This window comes from Salmo trutta, chromosome 18 (assembly GCF_901001165.1).
Source record: "Salmo trutta chromosome 18, fSalTru1.1, whole genome shotgun sequence".
Lineage (NCBI taxonomy): Eukaryota > Metazoa > Chordata > Actinopteri > Salmoniformes > Salmonidae > Salmo > Salmo trutta.
The window spans coordinates 24,876,601-24,901,379 of NC_042974.1; the positions used below are offsets into that span (position 1 = coordinate 24,876,601).

Genomic DNA, 24,779 nt, shown 5'->3' on the forward strand with positions numbered 1-24,779 from the left:
GTTCTTGATGGTCCAATAAATGGTTGATTTAGGTGCAATCTTACTGGCAGCAATATCCTTGCCTGTGAAGCCCTTTTTGTGCAAAGCAACGATGACGGCACGTGTTTCCTTGCAGGTAACCATGATTGACAGAGGAAGAACAATGATTCCAAGCACCACCCTCCTTTTGAAGCTTCCAGTCTGTTATTCGAACTCAATCAGGATGACAGAGTGATCTCCAGCCTTGTCAACACTCACACCTGTGTTAACGAGAGAATCTCTGACATGATGTCAGCTGGTCCTTTTGTGGCAGGGCTGAAATGCAGTGGAAATGTTTTTGGGGGATTCAGTTCATTTGCATGGCAAAGAGGGACTTTGCAATTAATTGCAATTCATCTGATCACTCTTCATAAGATTCTGGAGTATATGCAAATTGCCATCAAACAAACTGAGGCAGCAAACTTTGTGAAAATTATTATTTGTGTCATTCTCAAAACTTTTGGCCACGACTGTAGTGTAATTTGATAGAAAGGACTTTTATTTGAATCTAGGTTTCTCTGAAGACATAATAACAAGTTATCCATACCACCAGAGGGTGCAGGGGGACCTCTATTTGTGATTTTGACCAGATAGACAGATCTTCTGCAGAAATACAGCTCCCCATGTGCTGACATAAGATTGTACTTTTCTATACTACGAATTGTATGACTGTGTACAAAACCAAAATTACCTTATTTTTGTGCATAAAAAAATCTGCCAATGGTATACAACATCTGCCATTGATATAAATACTTGATATAACAACAAAACAGAACTCAGATACACTCTGGATCTACACAGAGAGCTGTATTTGTCTGTATTCTCAGAAAAGTAGTTATTCTCGGGCAAATCTAAAAAAAAAAAGTCTTTATTTGAATACGGGTTTCTCTGGAGACCTAGTTTTAAGTTAGGTGGAGGGGGACCTGTATCAGTAGTTTTGACCAGATAGACAGATCACCTGCAGAGATGGAGCACCTTATGTACTAGCCTATGGTTATAACTGGTTATAACTAGGTATGACCATGTACAAAATCAACATTAACACACATATATGCTTAGTTGCAGTCAAAACAGCTCATTAAAAGTATGTCAGTATGAATACTTGGTAGAACTGTAATAAAGGAACCAGCTTCCCTCTAAATGTACATATAGTGTTGTATTGGTGTGTATTCTTCGAAAAATAGTCATTCTACGGGAAGCGTTATATAAATACATGAATTCCTAGAAAATCCTCCAATATTCTAGATGTGCAACTTGTTATGGTATTTGGGTTGATATAACATTTGGTTTGAAGTGACTGAAGATTTGGGCATGCTTTCTGAAGCCTACGGACCTAGGCCCTACCACTGCCATTGTTTCACTAGCAACGATGCTCATGCTGGCTTTGGGGTAAGTAAATAAAGAAAACAAAGCCATATTGTTGGTCATTGTCTCACAGGTTCAATGGATGAATCACTTTTTAAAAATTAAGTATATTTCAAATGTTGGTGTACTGCCCCTTTAAAATTGCCAGTCTTTTTTACCACATAAGACAAAATGTATATTTACATCAACATTCTAAAAACTAAATGATAACACAATCAAATGATGTTAAATCGGCTTAATAGTACTTCTGTGGATTGTACTTTGGAAAAAAAACTGCACATTATTTAAGTGAAATGTCTATTGTTGTTTTCTAGAATATGCAAATGACCTATAATTTTGCGAAAATAAGTATTTATTTCATTTAGATAACATTATTTACATATCTAATGATGTTTTGATAATAATTCATTTGATATTTTGCTATGATTGTTGCTTTTTCCAATAGTTTCTTCTTGGGGTAAAAATTACCCCAGTTGGTAATCCATGTCTGTAAAATATATTGGTGGTATGAGGGATAAGGGAATCCTTTGTGGAGCAGTGTCCACAGAAAGGGTGGACTAAGATATTGAGGAGGGAAGAATGCTTCCTGCTGGCACTAACACAATTTCCAACAGCATCTGGTCTCCTACCCCAGAGATCAACCAGGCCTGACCCTGCTTAGCCTCAGATGAAAATCAGCAGATAGAGGCAGTCAGGGTGATCTGGCTGCTTGCCATACATGAAAGCATTATGTCCCTCTTTTGTGCTATGGTTTCCCTCCATGTCTACTAATGCATAAAAAGTCAACCAGGGAACCCTTGTGGTTACACCTGGCATCTTTAAACTAACACATACCACAAGAAGTTGGTGGGTAAGAGAAAATGCATCTGCATAGCAATGGAAGGGGAGGATGAAAAGGCAGTTAGGACTGGAGGAGAGTTCAGGGGTGGGATAGTCTTCTGTTGGCCTACATGGGGCAGACTTTGTTCTCTGGGATTGGCAGCTGGACGAAGGAGCTGCACTTGCTGGGGGATGCCTCCTCATTCTTAGGCTGGGTGTTGCCGCAGACTGGGATGCGTGCTGCTATGGCTGACATCTCGCCCCCCGTGCAGCTCTCCCCCGTCATTCCCAGTCGCTCCGACGTTGCATTCATGTTCTCTGGCGCAGGCTTGCCGGTAAAGAGCTGAATCAGGCACTTCCTGAACTGGAAAAAGGTCAAAGGGTATTAGAACAGCCAATCGAAAAAGAAAATACAAGACAGGCAGTGAAGGCATTGGCAATGAAATAAACGTTCTTTTTGGCCACGTTCAAAAAGCACATTCTTTGTTTCTTAATGAGTAGTCTTCTGTTTGGTGCCTTTTGAACAGGACCCAGGTGATATCACACTGCCAGGCAATAAGTGGATATCTGAACTGTCAGGATCCCTTAGCTCCTCTTAAAAAGAAGCAGATACGCGGCAGACATTGTTACCTGGCTGTGCAGGTCGGAGATATTTATCATACTTATCAAGAGATGCCCAGCACGTACTGCAACACTGCCATAGCTCCTCTCAGAAGACTGAAAAGATTTGGCATCGGTCCTCAGATCCTCAAAAGGTTCTACAGCTGCACCATCGAGAGCATTCGGACTGGTTGCATCACTGCCTGGTATGGCAACTGCTCGGCCTCTGACAGCAAGGCAATACAGAGGGTAGTGCGTACAGCCCAGTATATAAGTTAACAACAACGCAAAAAAACGAACAAAAAACACAGTTGGTCAGGAGCACGTAAAACACATCAGCCATCTTCTCCAGCTGCATAATTACTATATAGTTTTTGCAAGTAGCTCTGAAAGTAGTGACCACGAGCCAAATGTGGTCCCCGACTAAACTGTATTGGCCAGATTCAGACTTATGCAATGTAAGCATTTCCTACGCATTTCTCAGTAGATGGTTTTCTCACTTACCTTATGCAGATGGGTAACGGGCTTTGCAGGCGTGGTTCCCTTGCACGCGCTGAATACATTTAATTCAACCTCTGAACACCGTCCCACTTGCTGGCCAACAGATTTTGTCATGGAATTCATTCAATAGGGTTTTCCGTACATTTATCTTAAGCCATCCCTTTAAATAGGGGGTACCTTTAATTAGACTTTTCTCGACAGACTCACTAGAATACATAGAGAACGGGTTCCGAAAATAGATATCAATGAAAGAAATCCATCTACATATATGCACAATCGTCCCCGTTTCAGGACCAACTGGTAGATTTAAAAATACTCTGATCTTGAATCATAAAAAACACTGGTTTGGAGAGCCTTTACACACAAAATATATTGATGAATAAAAAATGGGGTGGTTTGATTCATCCTGCAAGTTGTCATATTGAAGTTCAATCCATGAAATATTGGAAGATGGAAAAAAGTGTATAGAACAATAGTCCTATAAATGTAGCCTAATCCTCACTAATCATGCAACTGTATGACAACGGTCCAGTTGTCGTGAACCATGCTCCAGGCTCCAGGTTTAACCTGGTAAACGGAATGGAATGATGTAAAACAGGCTACAAATTGAAGGAAACAAACACTAAAGTGACAGTTACTGTACAAATGTATGTGGGTATCACCAATGGTGGCTCCTGAATGTGGCTAACATTTAAAATGATCCAAATGATAAATAAAACAGAGAAAGCCTGGCATATATTTAAAACATTCTAAAGTACATACATGAACTGGGCATGTACAGCCGTACAAAAACCTATAGCTTGGGTCTCTAAATTTCATCCACGCAAATACAATATAAATGTGGAATAACGGCACAGTTATTTATAGCCTACTTCACTGTGTGAAAAGGGTCCACAATACATGCCATGTTGATATGATTTACAGTTTGCTTCCATATGACTGGTTTCACATTCGTCTCCAGTGATCATAAGGAAAAAATTATCTAAAATAAATTGCTATGTGGATTTACAATCCCCTTCTCCAAACCGATTACTCATATATAGGGCTGTTGCGGTGACCTTATTGCCGCGAGTCATGAAGGCAGTCAAATTCCACCTGACCATTTAGTCACGGTAATTAGGCTTCTCCAAGCTCTGATGCTGCTGGTTATTAGTAGCCTACCAAACTTGCTAACTGCCTGGTACTCAGCACTCTATTGTCCCTCTAATCACTCTGACATTAATGCAAATGCCTTTGAATATGCAATTGCGCCTTGAAAACAGAGTGATGGCCTCCGTGAGGGAAAAGTTACATATTCACCTTATTTTTTTAAATGAATAGTTAAGACATTTCTGTTCTATTAATGCTGTGTTTTTATGGACTCCACTCTAGCTTCCTGCAGCTAGTCTGGGCGCCGAGGACATGGGTTTTACTAGAGATAGCTTGAGCTGACAACTGATGGATATCTTAGTGATAAAACCCAACAGCCACATTCCATTCTATGATTGTGCATGTGAGACATGGTCTGATTCAGCCTGCATTCCATAGACAAGATATGGTGTATGTTTAGCCAGGATAGAGATATCCTGGAGGAGCAGAACAAAGGCCTCAGTATTCCTAATTATCCTGGCATCTGGGAAACTAAGACAAGGTGGGGTTAAAAATAACACCAGAGGCAGATAACTAGGAGATGAACCCAGAGTGCATTATGATGGCCCTTAGTCTGCATGGGAAGGGTGGAGCCAACCATGACAGCATGTTTAGGTTTACAATATATGCAAAAACTCTGCATTTCTGTAAAAGTTAAGCACTCGGTCCGACAGTCAAGACTGTTGGGCTGATGGTTTCATTATTGCAATAATAAATTGATATTAAATAAAGTTCATTGTTTGAAGAAATGCCCAAGTCTCTCTCAGTACTGAATTTCCACGACATCGCTACTAAAAAGAGGAGGATCCCATCAGTTAGGCCTAGTATATTTATTTCTCAACTATCCTAATATTAAGCACATTGTTTATCTTTACAACAAGAGTATAGCCTACCTGGTTGGCATGAAAATTAACTACGGGAAAAGCGTCCTCCATTTGCTATTTAAGTGCATAGATTTATTTTTACCCGCTGCCGTTTCGAGACAGGTGCATGATAATGGTCTGTTCTAAATCAAAACAAATTTCACAGCTATATGATTTAGTATATGTAAAGACAAGATTAAATCAATAATATTCTGATGGATGACAATATTAGCCTATCACTTGTGAATGATATTATCACTTGTGAATAATGCCCCCATAAGAAACTGCCTTTTTTTTGTGTCGCACACCTCATGTCGTCCGGATTTGGCCGGGTTAGGCCATCATTGTAAATAAGAATTTGTTCTTAACCGACTTGCCTAGTTAAATAAGGTTAAATAAAAAAAGTAAAAAATGTAGCCTAGCCCATAGGCCTATATTTTTTGAGAAGGTTTGTATCACAACTAAAGTCGCCAAATTACATCTTTAAATTAAGCACAATATATCCGCTTTACAAGGTGTGTAGAGCCTAACTGGCATACATAAGCAGCATGAGTTTCAAGTTTGGGGAAGATCATTTTCACCACAAAAATGCACCTTTATAATAAAAACATTACATGCATAATTGCATTTGCGTCACTTTTGATAATGGTGTTTTCCCGCTAATGCAACATTCAAACTTACTGCCATGTGCACATCGCTGCGCTTATAATGTGAAGAAATAGCCTAATAGTTTATCAACATTTTAAAATAAATGTTAAGATCTGTTGCGTCAGCCACATTGCGTAACATTTTTTTGCTAGTGGTTGTATTAATTTGGGATCTATCGCATCCCACAACTCTCCCATACTATGTTTGGAATATTTATTTCTCACACAGAATTGAATAGTTCAACTTTTGTACTATGGGGGATAGTAGATTGACATAGGCTAGTACTTTTGCTCATTTACTCATCTTGTTGGCTGGCGAAAAGTGAATGTGGACAGTTCTTCCAATATCTTCAATATGCACCTCGATGTGTCTGTCTTCACTTGTAGCCTGTTAGAAAGACTCGATCACGTGATGGAGAGCCATGTGAGTGAGAGGTGCTTAGGAGCGCACAGCACTCAGGGAGAAGGGCACAAGTCATCACTCCGGGCAAAGAGCACAATGGCCACAGGCCGCAAAAGACATGGATTTTTTTTGGGTGCATTACGGCCACAGAGGGGATGCCGCCGTGAAATTCGAGGCATTACCAAGTGCTTGTCAAATTGTGAATGAGAGAGTAATGAAGAGTGTACATCCTGCGCAAAAAACAAAGCAGAGCTCATGCCTTTCAAGTAACCTTTTTCAAATCATCATTGGAGTCGCATCATGCAGCCTTACAATGTATAAATATTAAAACATATAGCCCAAAGTTTGTAGAATAACTAAAGTTACATTAATAACTCTAAATTAAGCATAGAGAAAGAAGTACCTATTTCTTTGTTAACCGCTCAACACTGAATAGCAGCACGTGTGCACTCCCTCAAATCGTTTGGGGAAAATATTTCCATTTTATTCAGCTTTGTTCAATTGTATTCTTCACACTATTAAACAATGCCACGGAATTCTAAGCAAATCTTGTCTGCTAAATGAACTAGTGTAGCCCACAGCCATTTGGCACAGCCAGATCAGGACCTAACATAAAGACAACTCAAAGAATGCTATTCTGTTATTCTGAAATAGACTACATTTTCTTCATGTCATGCTTCTTTAGACTTATCGAAAATAAATAAAGGATTTATTGTGAAGGTGTAAGCTATATTACATGGATTTATTAGACTTTTTAAAATGTAGTTGTTCCAAAGGTCTGCATCAGTGGCTTGTAGTCTATGTGTGGAAGCCAGGAGATGCTAAATGTGTTTATGTTAATTAATGGTTAATTACCATGAGACCGACAGTTATTAGTTTGACAATCACCGGCTGACAAAATTACAGTGCATGGCGAATGCTGTTATTTCTATCAGAAAAAAAAAAGTTGATTATTTTTCCACTTGGAACCGGCAAGTTCGATCAACATTATTCATGGTTTCCTCACACGTAAAGATGGTGTAATTATGAGAGAATTAAGTCAAGGTCAGAATACGGTGTATCTGTAGACACACCACCACACCTTGTTTTCTTAGATCTCCATCCCGAACGAATAGCGGGTGAATAGCATGCTATTCTCATGCTTAAGTTCAAGGTCAGAGAGAATAGAGCATAAAAATTTAGAAAATAGCATAAAAATTGAATTGCATTCCATTTAAATGCACTTAACTCGGGTTGGAATTCCCTCCATAGTGCGTCTTCTTAGTTGTCACTCAAATGTCGAGGGGCTGAAGCTCATTGGCTGAAACTCGAATTGCTACCTGGGGGGTAAATAGGGAAAATGGCACCTCACAGCAACAGTCGCTTTCAAACTAGGGATTTTGTGGCTAATTAAGGTAATTCTGCTCATAGATTATGTATGTATGAACTACACATTGACACATCCAGCCTAAAGAGAGAGTTAAAAAAATACTAATCACCAAAGTACAGGAGTGTGTCTTTAAATCAGCCATGGGGGGCAATTTAATGCAAGAATCATATTTTTTATTTATTTATTTATTGTTAACGTTTCTAGCCTGTCTATCTATGGATAACAGGGTTGACGTGTTATGCTTGTCCCACTCAGTTTTACACCACAAAACACCAAAAAAAAGTAACCAGCTCACCTGCTTTTACGCTATGATTTGACTATTAAATGTTCAATGTTTCATTTGAAAGAGAAAATGAAATACTAATCACATGCAATAAATAATAATGTTCAGAAATAACTAAATAACTAGGGCTTTACAATAATGGTGAAATAATGGAGTATTTTTGTGGGTTAGTGGTTTGAAATCTTCATAGAAGTCACAGAGGGTGCATGGAGGAACATGTTAAAATGCAGAATTTTGTCAATTCAACCAACTTCATTCTTATTGAAAATTGGTGCATAAATTCTACTTAAAGTGGAACTGACAGCGTTTTAACTACTTTGCAGATATGAAAGAAACAGACAATCATAAATATAAAATTCCCATTTTATGCTGCAAAACCAGCTTCATAAGAGGTTTTAAAAATAGGTTAAACTTGACTCAAAATTCCATGACGCACAGTAACGCATTGTTGGCAGAATAGATGGATGCAGATCAATGCATGATCAATATAATTCACCAATACATTTCTTGGTAGTCCAAAAAATATTGCTATGAGGTTGTCAATCACAGCTGTCCTCGTACATTGTTTGCTGCCTCCACTCATTCGGGATGCACTGTTTCAGTTTCGATGACTCAATATTTTGGACAAAAACGGACGAAGGCTGCGAATGTCAATACAATCAAACTAGCAAGGGCAATGATCACAAGTCAGTCATAACATGGCTAATAGGCTAGCGTATCTTTTTATGTAGCTCTTTATTTAGCAACCTAAAAACCCGGAGCCTAATGTTAGCTAGCTAGCTGCTGGGAAGATGTCATGTGATTAGAAGAATGGGTGAGTGACTGACTTTTTCCCCTCATATCGTTTTTTTGGTGGCTACAGCTAGATGCAGGTGTGAAGAAAAATCTAATCGCTTTGCTAACTAGCTAGTTAGATATGCTGAACTTGAACAACTTATCCACTTAGCATAACTCTAGCATTTGTAAATTCACTCTGGCTATCTACTCCGATTTCAGAGTACTCTCGTCTGAGCGTGCCAGAGCGCATAATAATAGGAACGCGCAACACCCGCTGAATATGACCAGTGTAAATGTATTAATGGTGGCTTTGTAACTGCCTTCATACATAGGTTGGTGCTTTCAAGGAGAAACCCAATTGAATCAATATGCCTACAGAAATGCATACCAGGGTTAGTTCGACTGATAGCATTGTTTGCAAAAGCCAAGTTAAGAAAATGCATAGACCTTGGAAATTGTATTTTTTTTAATTGCTCATTTCTTTCTGTGAGTGTTTTTTTTTTTTTATCTGTGAGTGTTATTTGAAATTATAATTTCACTAAAAGCATTTGGTTTCCCATTCTTAGCTACTCTTGGCAACTTTGGGTGCCTGCAAAAAAAATTACTTTAGCATGCACTGAAAGTGAATTTGTTATTTTCCTCATCACACAGTTTAGTGACAAACTGTAATAATAATTTTATCTGTTGCATGTTTACCTCTGCTTTCAGTGTTCCTTCAAGGCTGGCTCACTAACTTTTAAGGTGATTATTCATCTCTAGTATATTTTTCTATATAATTTTCAAACTTCAAAAGTAGGCTCTGATCTTCCGTGACTGACTGTAGCTGGGTAAATTGACCTTGATTACACCCTGTAGTTTGGCAGAAATCGTACGTATTATATTCTCACTGTCATTCAGTGAGTTAACAGATATCAAGAGGTTTTTGCCAGTCCTATCTTTAACTGAGGGCCATATTCACATTTGCAGAATAACTCAATCATGATTATTTTGCTAAAAGAAAATACCAATGTTCATGTTTGACAAACCAACGCTTACAGTGTGAAACCAAATTAAACAGCATGTTAACGTTGTTTTAAACATATCACTCAAACTGGAAGTGGTTTTGATTGATTAAAGCCCTGAGATTTTCATCTGGAGTCAATTAGAATTGATGAGAAAAGTATTTGATTGAACACTTCTAAGCTACACACATAATCACAGTTTTCTTCACTCACGTCTGTTTTACTGACTTGACTTGACTTGCCAATAATCCCAGTGTAAAACTAAATTTATATCTACTTTCCAATGAGCAGATGAGCCAGAGAAATCAAGAACCGCTGTGATAGTAATTCATTAATTTGTAGAGCTCATTTCCCACAATCAATGCGCAGGATAGCTTTTTATAATTGCAAAACAAACTGGTACTTGCCTGCGTATCGAGGAGCTAATGCATTTTTAAAGCAGCCATTTATTCATACACCATACAATATATAAGGACAGGCATAGTCCCCTCCAAGCTCATCAACATGCTCAGGTCCCTGGGACTGAACACATCCCTCTGCAACTGGATCCTGGTCTTCCTGACGGGCTGGCCCCAGGTGGTGAGGGTAGGCAACAACACCTCCGCCACGCTGACCCTCAACACGGGGCCCCTCAGAGATGTGTGCTTAGTCATCCTCATGTACTCCCTGTTCACCCACGACTGCATGGCCACACACAACTCCAAAACCATCATCAAATGTGCTGAAGACACAACGGTAGTAGGCCTGATCACAGACAGTGATGAGACAGCCTGCAGGGAGGAGGTCAGAGACCTGGCAGTGTGGTGCCAAGAACCAAGGAACTGATTGTGGACTACAGGAAAAAGGGAGGAGAGCACGCCCCCATCCAAATCGACGAGGCTGTGGTGGAGCGGGTCGAGAGCTAAAAGTTCCTTGGTGTTCATATCACTAAGGACTTAACATGGTCCACCCACCCGCACAGTCGTGAAGAGGGAATGACAGTGCCTCATCCCCCTCAGGAGCCTGAAAAGATTTGGCATGGGTCCTCGGATCCTCAGAAAGTTATACCGCTGCACCATCTAGCGCATCTTGACTGGCTGCATCACCGCTTGGTATGGTAATTGCACCGCCCTTGACCACAAAACGCTACAGAGGTTGGTGTGGACGGCCAAGTACATCACTGAAGCTTAGCTCCCAGCCATCGAGGGCCTCTATATCAGGCGGTGTCAGATGAAGAAGGCCTGAAAAATTACCAAAGACTTCAGCCACCGAAGCCATAGACTATTCACTCTGCTACCGTCCGGCATATGGTACCAAAGCATTGGCTCTCGGACCAACAGGCTCCGGAACAACTTCTCCCCCCAAGCCATAAGGCTGCTAAATAGTCTGGGTAACCATTTAATTAGCTATCTGCATTGACACTATCTTGCACTGACTCTATGCACCCTTACAAGACTATATTTACAATATATATACATTCACTCACACACACACATACACACTACACGTATACTCTCACACAAACCCACACACATTCACATGTAGCCTCAAAACTACTACATACACACACAACACTTGCATGCGTACCGATGCTACACACACACTTTCACACTCATCATATGCTGCTGCTACTCTGTTTTTTATTTTACTCTTATTATTATCTATCCTAATGCCTAATCACTTTACCCTGCCTTTATGTACATTTCTACCTCAAATATCCAGTACCCCTTTTTTTAACTCTGCATCATTGGGAAGGGCTCATAAGCAAGCATTTGACGTTAAAGTCTACACCTGTTGTATTCGGCGGATGTGACAAATACAATGTGATTTCGTGATCATTCAACTGAGACTGCTCTTCTCTGTGTCACGGAGGCTCTCCGCACTGCTAAAGCTAACTCTCTCTCCTCTGCTCTCATCCTTCTAGACCTATCTGCTGCCTTTGATACTGTGAACCATCAGATCCTCCTCTCCACCCTCTCCGAGTTGGGTATCTCCGGCGCCGCTCACTCTTGGATTGCGTCCTACCTGATAGGTCGCTCCTACCAGGTGGCGTGGCGAGAATCCGTCTCCGCACCACGTGCTCTCACCACTGGTGTCCCCCAGGGCTCTGTTCTAGGCCCTCTCCTATTCTCGCTATACACCAAGTCACTTGGCTCTGTCATATCCTCACATGGTCTCTTCTATCATTGCTACGCAAACGACACACAATTAATCTTCTCCTTTCCCACTTCTGATAACCAGGTGGCGAATCGCATCTCTGCATGTCTGGCAGACATATCAGTGTGGATGACGGATCACCACCTCAAGCTGAACCTCGGCAAGACGGAGCTGCTCTTCCTCCCGGGGAAGGACTGCCCTTTCCATGATCTCGCCATCACGGTGGACAACTCCATTGTGTCCTCCTCCCAGAGTGCTAAGAGCCTCGGCGTGACCCTGGACAACACCCTGTCGTTCTCCGCTAACATCAAGGCGGTGACCCGATCCTGTAGGTTCATGCTATACAACATTCGCAGAGTACGACCCTGCCTTACACAGGAAGCGGCGCAGGTCCTAATCCAGGCACTTGTCATCTCCCCTCTGGATTACTGCAACTCCCTGTTGGCGGAGCTCCCTGCCTGTGCCATTAAACCCCTACAACTCATCCAGAACGCCGCAGCCCGTCTGGTGTTCAACCTTCCCAAGTTCTCTCATGTCACCCCGCTCCTTCTCACACTCCACGGACTTCCAGTTGAAGCTCGCATCTGCTACAAGACCATGGTGCTTGCCTACGGAGCTGTGAGGGGAACGGCACCTCCGTACCTTCAGGCTCTGATCAGGCCCTACACCCAAACAAGGGCACTGCGTTCATCCACCTCTGGCCTGCTGGCCCCTCTGCCGAAGCACAGTTCCCGCTCAGCCCAGTCAAAACTGTTCGCTGCTCTGGCACCCCAATGGTGGAACAAGCTCCCTCACGACGCCAGGACAGCGGAGTCAATCACCACCTTCCGTAGACACCTGAAACCCCACCTCTTTAAGGAATACCTGGGATAGGATATAGTAATCCTTCTAACCCCCCCCCCCCAAAAAAAAAGATATAAGATATAGATGTACTATTGTAAAGGGGTTGTTCCACTGGATATCTAATGGTGAATGCACCAATTTGTAATTCGCTCTCGATGGATAAGAGCGTCTTCTAAATGACGTAAATGTAAATGTGATGCCTCTCAGCTATGTGTCAGTTGAGTGAGACTCCCCACAACTTGTCAGAGAACTGGTGGGCATTTTTCTTGTTGAACACTGCCAAATTGTATTTCGTCTTCGTCGACAAACGCATAGCTTATCATTGCTCTTGTTTGGGCGGTGTCAGCCATGTAATTGCGTTAGAGCTGTCCAATCGGTAAGCGGCTGTTCTTGTGATAAAATTGTAATGAAACCACACCCGTCCTTAAATCTGACCCGTGTTAGAAGTTCCAAACAAGAACGTGTAGGCTATATAGAAATAATGAAACTCAAATGTAATTTCAATAAACAAAATAATAGGGATTTATATCAGCCTAATCAAGGTGTAGATTACATCACATAATCCAGTATTCGAACTTGTAACGTGGCTCCATTGTAACGTGGCTGCAATTAAGTGCATTCAACGGCATGTCCACGATAGGCAACGCCAGGAACCGCTTGTGGATTTGACAGTTCTAACACAGTTACACCTCCGACACTGGCAAAACAAAAGCAATGACAAACGATGTGTTTGTCGGCTAACACGTGTTACTACTGATCTGATTGTATCCTGGCCTTATTCCCAGGACACCTGGGAATGGCTGTCTAAACCATTGGACAACAATAATAACAGCAATATAGCCTATCCACAATCTTTGAGCTTCCAGTGAAATGAATAAACCAGAGAATATCATCAGATAGCAATGCGTTCAGGAGGAAAAGAGGGAGATACCTGTTTGTTCATGAAGACGTAGATGACTGGGTTGTAGACTGCAGCAGTCTTGGAGAAGAAAGCGGGTGCAGCAGCCAGTCTGGGGTCCAGATAGATGGTGGGGCAGGCTGTGACAATGATGGAGAAGGCTGCGTAGGGCGTCCAGCCCACCATGAAAGCCACAATCATCACCACCACCATGCGTGTCACCTGACGGTCCGGTTTCTTGGCGTTACCCAGCCTGCCATGGGACACCTGAGGGTTACGTGAAAACAAACACCTTCGGTTATTGAGCTAGAAAGTCTGCCGTGTGAGTTTATTAAAATACTTTAAGAACTTAACTAAAAGGCTTGAATACACCAGGATGTAAAGACTAGACCTTACAAGCCAAGGATTGGCCAATTACTACTTTGGTTCAGTTGCATCCACTCCCAATAGTTCCAGTATTTTATAAATGGGAACTGACCTTTCTCAGCTTCTGTAGGAGCTTCCCATAGCAGTAGATGATCACCCCCAGGGGCATTATGAAGCAGGTCACAAAGAAGGTGATTATGTAGGTGTGATTTGAAATGTTGTTGGAGTACCTGAGGAAAGTAGAACATAAACATTTGAATGACATTTCCAGCATTTGCTACATGGCCTGGTCTTATGGCTGAGTCTGTATTTAAAGTGATAGTTCACTCTTATAAAGCTCAAGCTGATTTTCAAACTGTTTTTAAATATATATGCTTGTTATATAGCAATGTCCAGCATCTCCTGACTAGCATTTTTGGAGCCAGACAATAAATTTAAAAATGGTTTGTAAAAATAACCCAGGAATGTCAAAAACAAGCAAAATCTTTTTTTTTCAAGTTAACTGCTACTTTAAAAAGGGGCAATCTGTTGTTGTTGCATCCATTTTTGAACTGAGTGTACAAAACATTAAGGACACCTTCCTGACATCAATAAGGGATCATAGCTTTCACCTGGATGCACCTGGCCAGTCTATGTCATGGAAAGAGTTCTTAATGTTTTGTACACTCAGTGTATACATATTATTAACTTATAAATGCCTCATGAGCTTAGTTCAACTGTCACCCCATGAGAACCCAAAACATAAGTTTTTCTCCAATGTTTGTAAACATTGTAAATGTAAACCACCACTGTATAGCCTCAAAACATGGTTAAAACAATCATTTTGATATAATGGATGGTCAGTCCTTGCATCCATAGCTCTGCGTATTAATCTGAGAGTGGCTACATTTATCCAGGCCAATGCCTCAGCCTTTTACCAAAACATAGGCGGGGTGTCCCTTTATTATTGTTTCAACCTTAGATTCGGCCTTTAAGGACACCATGAAGGTGTGTGACATAATGTTGACAGAGGCGGAGGGTCGTATTGGGCCGTTCAGATAGGCTTATTCTGTTTTGTACCTCATTTGAGATTAAATTAAAGTGGGAATTCTACAGCTGAAGCCAATCTATGGGACAAAATTGGAGTCCCAGGGGCCAGTTGATGGAAGACTAATTGTGTTATTTCCATTATAAATACCGGTTACCGCTATCAAAGGCGGCAAGCTGGGGATTCATTCACACAGAACCAGAGACAGACTCTAAATCAGAAGTTGAGTGTAGGGAGGTGCACCGAACTAAAATGTCCCCACCCACAGTCCCCCAGGCGCCCTACTGATTTAGATTCCCAGCATAACGCATGCCTTATCGGCCTGTCACAGCCCATAGGATTTAAGGATTTGAGGGGATTTGAATGGAAGTCAATGCAATACTGCATTGTAAGGTGGCACACTGACAGCAATTCTATCACGGGTCAACATAACATACTGTACACTCTAATCAGCGTCATTTTTCATGAAATTCATAACTTTCACAATGTCTAGAATTGAAAAGTTGACCTCTTTTTAATATTCTGAATCATGTGAATAGTGTGCATTCTAATGCTACTTGGGTTGAATACATAAATGAGGCATTGAAAATGCATTATGTGGATGCATGTGGGCCCCTACATCTATGTTTCCTCAGTCCCTGCTGGGAAGTCAACATGACCTAAATGTTTTTTGACAGAACACAAGCTGTGTATTCGCAGAGGGACAAGTTAGGACACGGATATATTATGTATATCCTTGAATGTGGCTTATAATTGCATTGTTGACTGTATTTCACTGCCTTAGCGATGGCTCTCTCAACGGACCAGAGGCAGTGCTCATCAGCCCCCTTACCCGCCTCCCTTTGATTAGCAATGCTTAACACCATTACCATGATCTCTAGGAGGGTACCCCGTAGGGCCAAATTAGCTTGGCTCCTTGACTTGAAAGTGTTTTTCCATTGTAAAGGTGAGATAATTTCGCAAGGTGCCATGAACTAAGTTACATACACAAGGCTTAGTCTTAACCTCTAGCTAGTCGTTATATGAATAGTTTAATTCCAAAATGCTATATATACACTTTCAGAAATGTTGGTAAATTATCTTTTATTATTTAAAGAAATTATGAAAGAGATTGGTTTGTTTTTTTCACTGTCTAATCAGGGCATGGGGTTGTCGATGACATCCGTGTTTGTTTAAAATATAGCACTTGATGGTTTCATTTCAGAGAGACAATCTTTTCATTTGCAAAACGCTATACAGTGGGGTCCAAAATTATTGACAACCTTGAAAAATATGAGAGAAAATGAATAAATTAATTAAATTATTTTAAATATTGAGCTTTATTGTGTGCTCCAAAACATTTGAAAAGTATGTTATTTTATACTAATACAGTTGCACTGAAAAATAGATTTAATTCTCAAAAAAGGTAGGGATCAAAATTATTGACACCCCTGTTTTCAATACCTTTCAATAGCTCACCTTGCGAGGATTACAGTCATTTTTGAATTGTGGTGGCATTTGCATCCCATGGCTTTGCAACGATGAAAAACACTTTAAAATGACAAATAGTTACACATCATTCATGTTTTATTTTACATAGTATTGCAACTCCTTCATACTGCAAAACTTTACCTTAAGGCATTGTTTAAAGTACTAATATATGTAATAAGAATGTAATATATTGAATAGAGCAGGTATTCCCAAACTAGGGTACATCCGCAATGCCGTCAGGGGTACGCCAAATGAAAATGTGATTCCCATTTAAAAAATATATATATATATTATTATTATATATATTATTAAACTTTTTTTTCTCTTCACATTTTCAAACAGTCCATTTATATTTTGCAACGGGGCTATACATTTGGGTGAGGTTTTTTTCTCGCGGGAATTCCACTAACGGTCCGTATGTAGCCAAACGTAGCTGCTGCTCATGTTGGTATCTGTACTGGTGGCGTAAAAGCCATGACAGGGAGACATAGTGGAGTGGTAACGCGCGTGCAAGCAGGTGCTCCCGATGCCACTTGAGTACACTGCAGCATCCACCGAGAGGCTCTTGCTGCCAAGGGAATGCCTGACAGCTTGAAAGACATTTTGGACACTACAATGAAAATTGTTAACTTTGTTAAAGCAAGGCCCCTGAACTCTCGTTAAATTTCTGCACTAGGGAATGATATGGGCAGCGACCATGTGTCACGTCCTGACCAGTAAAAGGGGTTATTTGTCATTGTAGTTTGGTCAGGGCGTGGCAGGGGGTGTTTGTTTTGTGTGTTTCGGTGTTTAGGTTCTATGTTCTCTATGTTTATATCTAGTTTTCTATTTCTATGTTGGGTTTTTGGCAATGACCTCTAATTAGAGGCAGCTGGTTGTCGTTGTCTCTAATTGGAGGCCATATTTAGTTGTGTTTGTTTCACTTGTGTTTTGTGGGTGGTTATTTTCTGTATAGCCTGTGTGCCTTATGGAACTGTTTTGTTTAAGTGTTATCTTTAAATAAATGAAGAAGATGAGCACTATACCTGCTGCGCCTTGGTCCAATCCTTACGACACTATGACACCATGTTACGCTTTTATAACATACAGAAGTGCACTGGTTATCAAGAGGCAAAGTATTGACAATTTTTTTTAATTGAGAGACGAGCTTAAAGTTTTCTTTACTGACCATAATTTTCACTTGTCTGACCGCTTGCATGCGACGAGTTTCTCACACGACTGGCCTATCTGGGTGATGTTTTTTCTCACCTGAATGATCTTAATCTAGGATTACAGGGACTCTCGGCAACTATATTCAATGTATTAAGAAGTTGGAGCTCTTTTCTTTCTACATTATCAAGGACAACACACAGATCTTTCCATCATTGTATGTTTTCTTGTGTGCAAATGAACTCAAGCTTACAGACAATGTCAAATGTGATATAGCGAAGCACCTGAGTGAGTTGGGTGGGCAATTACGCAGGTACTTTCCCAAAACAGATGACACAAACAACTGGATTCGTTATCCTTTTCATGCCCTGCTTCCGGTCCACTTACCGATATCTAAACAAGGGAGCCTCATCGAAATTGCAACAAGTGGTTCTGTGAAAATGTACCGTAAATTCCGGACTATAAGCCGCAACTTTTTTCCCAGGCTTTGAACCTCGCGGCTTAAACAATGACGCGGCTAATATATGGATTTTTCACGCTTTTGATTTTTTTTTCTCCAAAATAACACATTCTGTGACGTGCTCAGTTTTTTGGCGGCATGAAGCTTTCATTAGACCAATGAAATTGCCGAACGGGTTACGGTCAAACAACTTTTTTGTTTACTGTTTGGATTAAATCGAGCGCTCTCAAACTTCCCATCATTCTGATTATGGTAGTCATTTTGTCACCCTCATCAAGACACGGAGAAATGCATATGATGCAGCTTTCAAGTTGAAGGCGATTGATCTTGCTGTTGGAAAAGGAAATATAGCTGCTGCACGGGAGCTCGGTCTTAATGAGTCGATGATAAGACGTTGGAAACAGCAGCGTGAGGAATTGACTCTGCGAAAAGACAACTAAAGCTTACTGCAAATTTTTTGTTACAAGCCGTGTTTCGTTAAAGCCTATTTATTTTTGTTACAAGCCGTGTTTCGTTAAAGCCTATTTATTTTTGTTACAAGCCGTGTTTCGTTAAAGCCTGTGTAAAATTCATTTGTTTCAATCTACCGGTAGACACCTGCGGCTTATTTATGTTCAAAATAATATTTTTTTTTTTAATTCGGTGGGTGCGGCTTATATTCAGGTGCACTTAATAGTCCGGAAATTACGGTAATTTAATTAGAAGCCACTGCCAGATTTCTGGATTGGGCTGCACTCAGAGTATCCTGCCTTGGCAAATCACGCTGTTAAGACACTGATGCCCTTTGCAACCACATACCTATGTGAGAGTGGATTCTCAGCCCTCACTAGCATGAAAACTAAATACAGGCACAGACTGTGTGTGTAAAATGATTTAAGACTGAGACTCTCTCCAATACAACCCAACATTGCAGAGTTATGTGCATCCTTTCAAGCACACCCTTCTCATTAACCTGTGGTGAGTTATTCACAATTTTCGATGAACAAATAAGGTTTTATATGTAAGATGCAAAAATAAAGAGCAAAATTATTTATTATTTGTGCACTGGTCCTATAAGAGCTCTTTGTCACTTCCCAGGAGCCGGGTTGTGACAAAAACTCACACTCATTCTTATGTTTAATAAATGTATCGTATAGTGTGTGTGTGGCAGGCTTTCAATGATGGCAAAAAACAACATTTGAGAGTGCGCTGACCCTGGTGCTAGAGGGGGTACGCAGCTGGAGGTTGCATGTTTAAAGGGGTACGGGACAATAAAAAGTTTTGGAACCACTGGATAGAGCAATAAAAACAAAGAAGGATATTCAAATAAAATAAAAATCTAACAAATGTAATTGTTACGAGATGTCACCAAGCCAATAGATGGCGCTGCTGTTATGTGTATCTGAGTGTTATACTATATAGTACTATTGAGCCAAGTTTGGCATTACTTCCTATGCACTGAATGGCGCTGTATGCAGGCTACAGAGTGATGCTGAAGTAAAGACTTTCTAATCAACATTACCTTGCTCTTGTAGAGAATAAACACCATACAAAACAATCATGTCTATTCCTTCACTTGATGTCATTGGTGTCTCCGCCTTGAAAATCACTTCTTACAAAGAAATACACGAACGTTGAACATTTCCTCCAGTGACAAACTCTTATCGGGGAGGGGTCTACATTAAAGAAAAACAGTTTGCTAATCACACCCTTTTAGTATGCCATGAATTTAAGGATTCCATTGATCATTTTGTGTGTATAAATTTAAAAAAATGGTATTGGTGTTACTTGATTTAAATGAAGGGAAATTACATTATGAGCAAAATGATTATGATATTACGTTTGTCAATTATTTTTTATGGGTTGATGACCTCTATTTAAGACAATCCAAAATTACCTAAAATGTGTCATTGGTGTTCCTACCGCTACTGTTGGTAAGTTACAATGTTATCATAATAGCAAAAATTATTTAAAGTCATTAAGCTGCCATATTAGTTGATTAAGAATGGGCAGACTTACCCAAATACATTTAAATAAATACAAAATGCCATGCCCAAATGCCACTGCAATTCAAAAATGACCCGTTTGTGCCTGCGTGCGTTTATGATACAAACAGGAGGTCGAGGTTGCTGTACATCTATGTTTACGTGTGCTCTCTGCTCTCTCAGTTGCCTCTCACCAGTTTGGCTCGCAGGTGGTGCCAATCTTGCTGACGGTGTAGCTGCACCAGCCGAACACAGGAGGGATAGTCCAGATGAAGGAGAAGGTCCAGACAAACAGCAGGCCCAGCGCCGCATGCTTCCCCCTAAGACGAACATTCCCCAGAGGCCGGCAGATCACAAAGAAACGCTCGAAGGACAAGACTGCCAGGGACCACAGAGCCACAATCCCTAAGAGGAGGCACAGACAGTCTGTAGGGCCCAGAAGAAACATATCTACCCATTTGGCTGACTATATTCATTAAAATAACAATGAATTACATATTTTCATTAAAAACATGATCTTGAGATGTAAATAAATACAATTTCATTCTTCCACCAGAAGATATAGTCCGGACAAAAATCTGTGTGTTAGTTATTTTGGTCATGTTTCTACAGACACGCTCCAGACGTAAATTATGTTTGCATAGTTGCTAGGTAAAGGGACTGGTAGTCCGTTAACAAAAATGGTTGCTATGCAGGCTGACTAAAGTTGTTGTCGCTAGCTAGCTAGACAACTTCAGCTAACTCAGTCACGCTTATATTAACCCCACTTTACCAAACTAAATCCAAGGCTAGAAGCAAAGGGAAATAGTGTATAAATTCAGATAAATACAATAGATGATTCGAACAGCAACCTGAATATGATTATATTCTTATGGAGGGTGAGAAATAATTCAGATGGACCTGTTAGCAGGCATAGGTGTGCCTGTTGGTGAATACAGCACGGCTAGGAATGTTGCTCGTCCAATCAGCATCTATGATCAAAACAACCCGTTTCATAAAATGTGCTAAACACTACCATTCTACACTTCACTCTACCTAAAATGGCTACCTAGAACCATTGTAAAAACTGCCAGCTTTCTAGCACTCCCTTCTGGTTAGTTTAGTCAGGCAGCTGAAGCCCCGTTTCCAATGGCACTTTGAAGACAACCTAAACTAGACTGGCCTTGGTGGACTAGCTCAAATTTGCCCCTAATTTTAAATCCCAGTGGAAACTGAGTTTTAGTCTCCTATTCTTCAGACCATAAACCACATTTAGTGTTGGCCAAGGTCATGCCAGACATTCTTATATTAGCCAATCAGCAGCCTATATTCCCGAGACTTCAGGTTCATTCGTGTACGACCCCTACCATGGCAGGGCACAAATCAGATAACATTGCTTTTCATCCTGACGAGCTCTACTTTTTCCCCTCCTGCTACCCTTTTCCTTTTGTGTGCAATATCCTTGGTGTCTGACATTTTACTGTGTGTGCATCTAAAACATAAGTGTTTTAAGATCTTTATGTACCGTTGGTTTTGTTGCTAAGTATTGTCTGTTGTTGTATTTTTCCATGTATGTTGAGCTTGGCTAGCATTTATACAAAGAATGCATTAGTAGTGTATGTTAGCATGCCTAGTAGCTTTAGCCGTTTGTTAGCATTTGTCATTTGAGGTGATAGGCTATTTCCTTTGTAATATGTAAATCGCTCATGCTCTGGTGTTTATATTATGTAGACATTCCTGTTGTTGATGTACTAGTCCACTAGCCTGTTTAGTGGGCAGATAGAAACTAGCCCTGCAGAAGGCAAATATGCCTACATTTATATTATCGCCCTTACAGAACCAGAATCTGTCAGTTTCAAGAGTGGTGTGTGTGTGTCTGTGTGGATCCTTTCTGTCCATTAAAAACCCCTTAACTAGAAATACTGTCTCGTTGTTCTGGATGGACATTGCTGTAGTGGCTACTACCGGCCTGGAAATTAGCACCTGAGTTCTATTTTAATGGTCCTTCGATTTTACAACCATAAAATTATATTTGGCTGTCCCTGTCAGGTTCCAGGTAGAACACTCAAAGTACCCGTTGGTGAAAAGGTTCTACCTGGAATCAAAAAGGGTTTGGTTTTACTACAAGGACAGCGGAACAACACTTTGTTCTTGGTAGACCTTTTTTTGTAAGAGTATGTACAGTGCCTTCAGAAAGTATTCACACCACTTGACTTTTTCCACATTTTGTAGTGTTAGTGGGATTAAAATTGATTAAATTGTAAAACAAACAAAAAATACTCTGTCAAATAGGGAGAAAAATTCTGACATTTGTAAGTATTCAACCTTTGGCAGCGATTACACCTGTAAGTCTTTGGGTAAGTCTCCAAGAGCTTTCCCCACCTGGATTGTGAAACATTTGCCCATTATTCTTTTCAAGATTCTTCAAGCTCTGTCAAATTGGTTGTTGATCATTGCTAGACAACTATTTCAGGTCTTGCCATAGATTTTTAAGTCGGTTTAAGTCAAAACTGTAACTCGGCCACTCAGGAACATTCACTGTCTTTTTGGTAGGCAACTCCAGTGTAGATTTTTGTTTCAGGATATTGTCCTGCTGAAAGGTGAATTAATCTCTGTGTCTGGAGGAAAGCAGACTGAACCAGGTTTTCCTTTAGGATTTTGGCTGTGCTTAGCTCCATTTAGTTTATATTTTATCCTAAAGAACTCCCTATTCCTTAAACAATTACAAGATACTCATAACATGATGCAGCCACCACTATGCTTGAAAATATGGAGTGGTGCTCAGTAATGTGTTGTATTGCATTTGCCCCAAACATTTTGTTTTCAGAACAACAAGTTAAATTGCTTTGCCACATTTTTGGCGGAATTACTTTATTGCCTTGTTGCAAACAGGATGCATGTTTTGGAATATATTTATTCTGTACAGGCTTCCTTCTTTTCACTCTGTCAATTAGGTTAGTATTGTGGAGTAACTGCAATGTTGTTGATCCGTCCACAGTTTTCTCCTATCACAGTCATTAAATTCTGAAACTGTTTTAAAGTCACAATTGACCACATGGTGAAATCTACCGCATCTCAGTTAGGAAGGAAGCCAGTATCTTTGTAGTGACAAGGTGTATTAATACACCATCCAAAATGTAATTAATAACCTCACCATGCTCAAAGGGATAATCAATGTCTGCTTTTTAATTTAACCGTCTACCAATAGGTGCCCTTCTTTGCGAGGCGTTGGAAAACCTTCATGGTTTTTGCGGTTTAATCTGTTTGAAATTCAGTGCTCGACTGAGGGACTTTACAGATAACTGTATGTGTGGGGTACAGAAGTGAGGTAGTCATTATTGCACACAGAGTGAGTCCTTGCAACTTGTGACTTGTTAAGCACATTTTTATTCCTGAATTTATTTAGGCCATAAAGGGCATTTCAGCTTTTCATTTTGAATTAATTTGTAAAAATGTCGACACCCTCGTGTGCAAAAAAACATTTGGGTTTCCTAAATTAGATCAGTTATTATAATTTTAAAAAATGACGATCATATCTATTTGTCTGTGTAATTTTGTCATCAGTTTTATGTCCATTTTTCAGCACCACAAAATGCTTTCAAAGAACTGCCAAATGCACTACAACAGATGGATGGATTCCTTTCTGTATGTATTATCTGTCTTTTTAAAAAAAACGTCTAAGATACCAAATGAATCAAACAATCAATCAGTCTGACTTTCAAACGCTATTATTTTGCTACATTGCGGAAATCTAAACAGCTCCAACACTGACACCTGCAGAAACTGTGCGGTTACACCAGCATCCCAGGTTACTTATTCAAAAACATTACCATGATCCATGCTGAACTTACCGAAATAGGTGACAGCAAAACCTTCCAATACGCAAGCCCAATTTCCAAGAAAAAAATACCCTTTGGCATTTGTTAGAAAACTTATTGTTCCACCGGTGAGTGACACAAGGAAATCAGCGACAGATAAATTAACTATGATATAATTTAAGGGCTGTCTCAGCTGTTTGAACTTGTAAGTGGCCAACATAACAGTAAAATTTTCAAAAAGAGACAGAGATGTTACAACAAACATCAACGTAGCCAAAACTGCGAAATTCCAAGGTGCAAGATGTGTTATTGGACCAGTGAACGGATCAGCGTATGGTTTGTAGATCTCGGCTGCCTCGTTATAAGAAACACCATTTACTGCAATTCTTATATTATCCATTGTCCATGTCAAAATAATTGCACTTGACTATAGAGTAAAATTCCTATTGCACTCGTGGGTTGTGTAAAGGGTCAGAGAAATTGTGGTCCATTACTCATTTTCACAACTTAATTTGGACTCTCCTCCTCGAAGCTGCAGCATGCCCAGAGTCGCGCGTAAAGAGCATTCGTTTGAAATAATTACTGGATCAACAGCCATTCCTTGTATTCTTTTGCATACTTTTCTTGATATCCGCATTTTACATGAAAGCACATATTTTGGACCAAAGCGACGAATCCACAGTTATTCAGAATTCAAGGCTGTGTTAAAGAGTGAGTCTGTATCTAGAAAAACAGCAACGGTACACAAAACCGCAAAAGCACTGCTGCAAATAAACAAACTCTTTCTTAATGAATATGTGCGGACCGAATGTGAGCCTTGAGAAGGCTTACCAGCAACTGAATTACTAGGTGACTTATGTTGCCTGTAGTCGACTCGCTCGCAACAATTCGAGCG

The 24,779-nt window shown here is 40.3% G+C and overlaps 1 protein-coding gene across 1 annotated transcript; it reads right to left on the reverse strand.

Moving 5' to 3' along the window:
- Positions 1-474: 474 nt before the first annotated feature.
- Positions 475-24,779, reverse strand: LOC115153054 (vertebrate ancient opsin-like). The gene is made up of 5 exons (XM_029698095.1): positions 23,918-24,779; positions 20,282-20,492; positions 14,130-14,247; positions 13,685-13,918; positions 475-2,566 (listed from the first exon to the last, which is right to left on the reverse strand). Exons 1-5 carry the CDS (start codon positions 24,282-24,284, stop codon positions 2,330-2,332), a joined length of 1,167 nt encoding a protein of 388 aa, XP_029553955.1. The 5' UTR covers positions 24,285-24,779; the 3' UTR covers positions 475-2,329.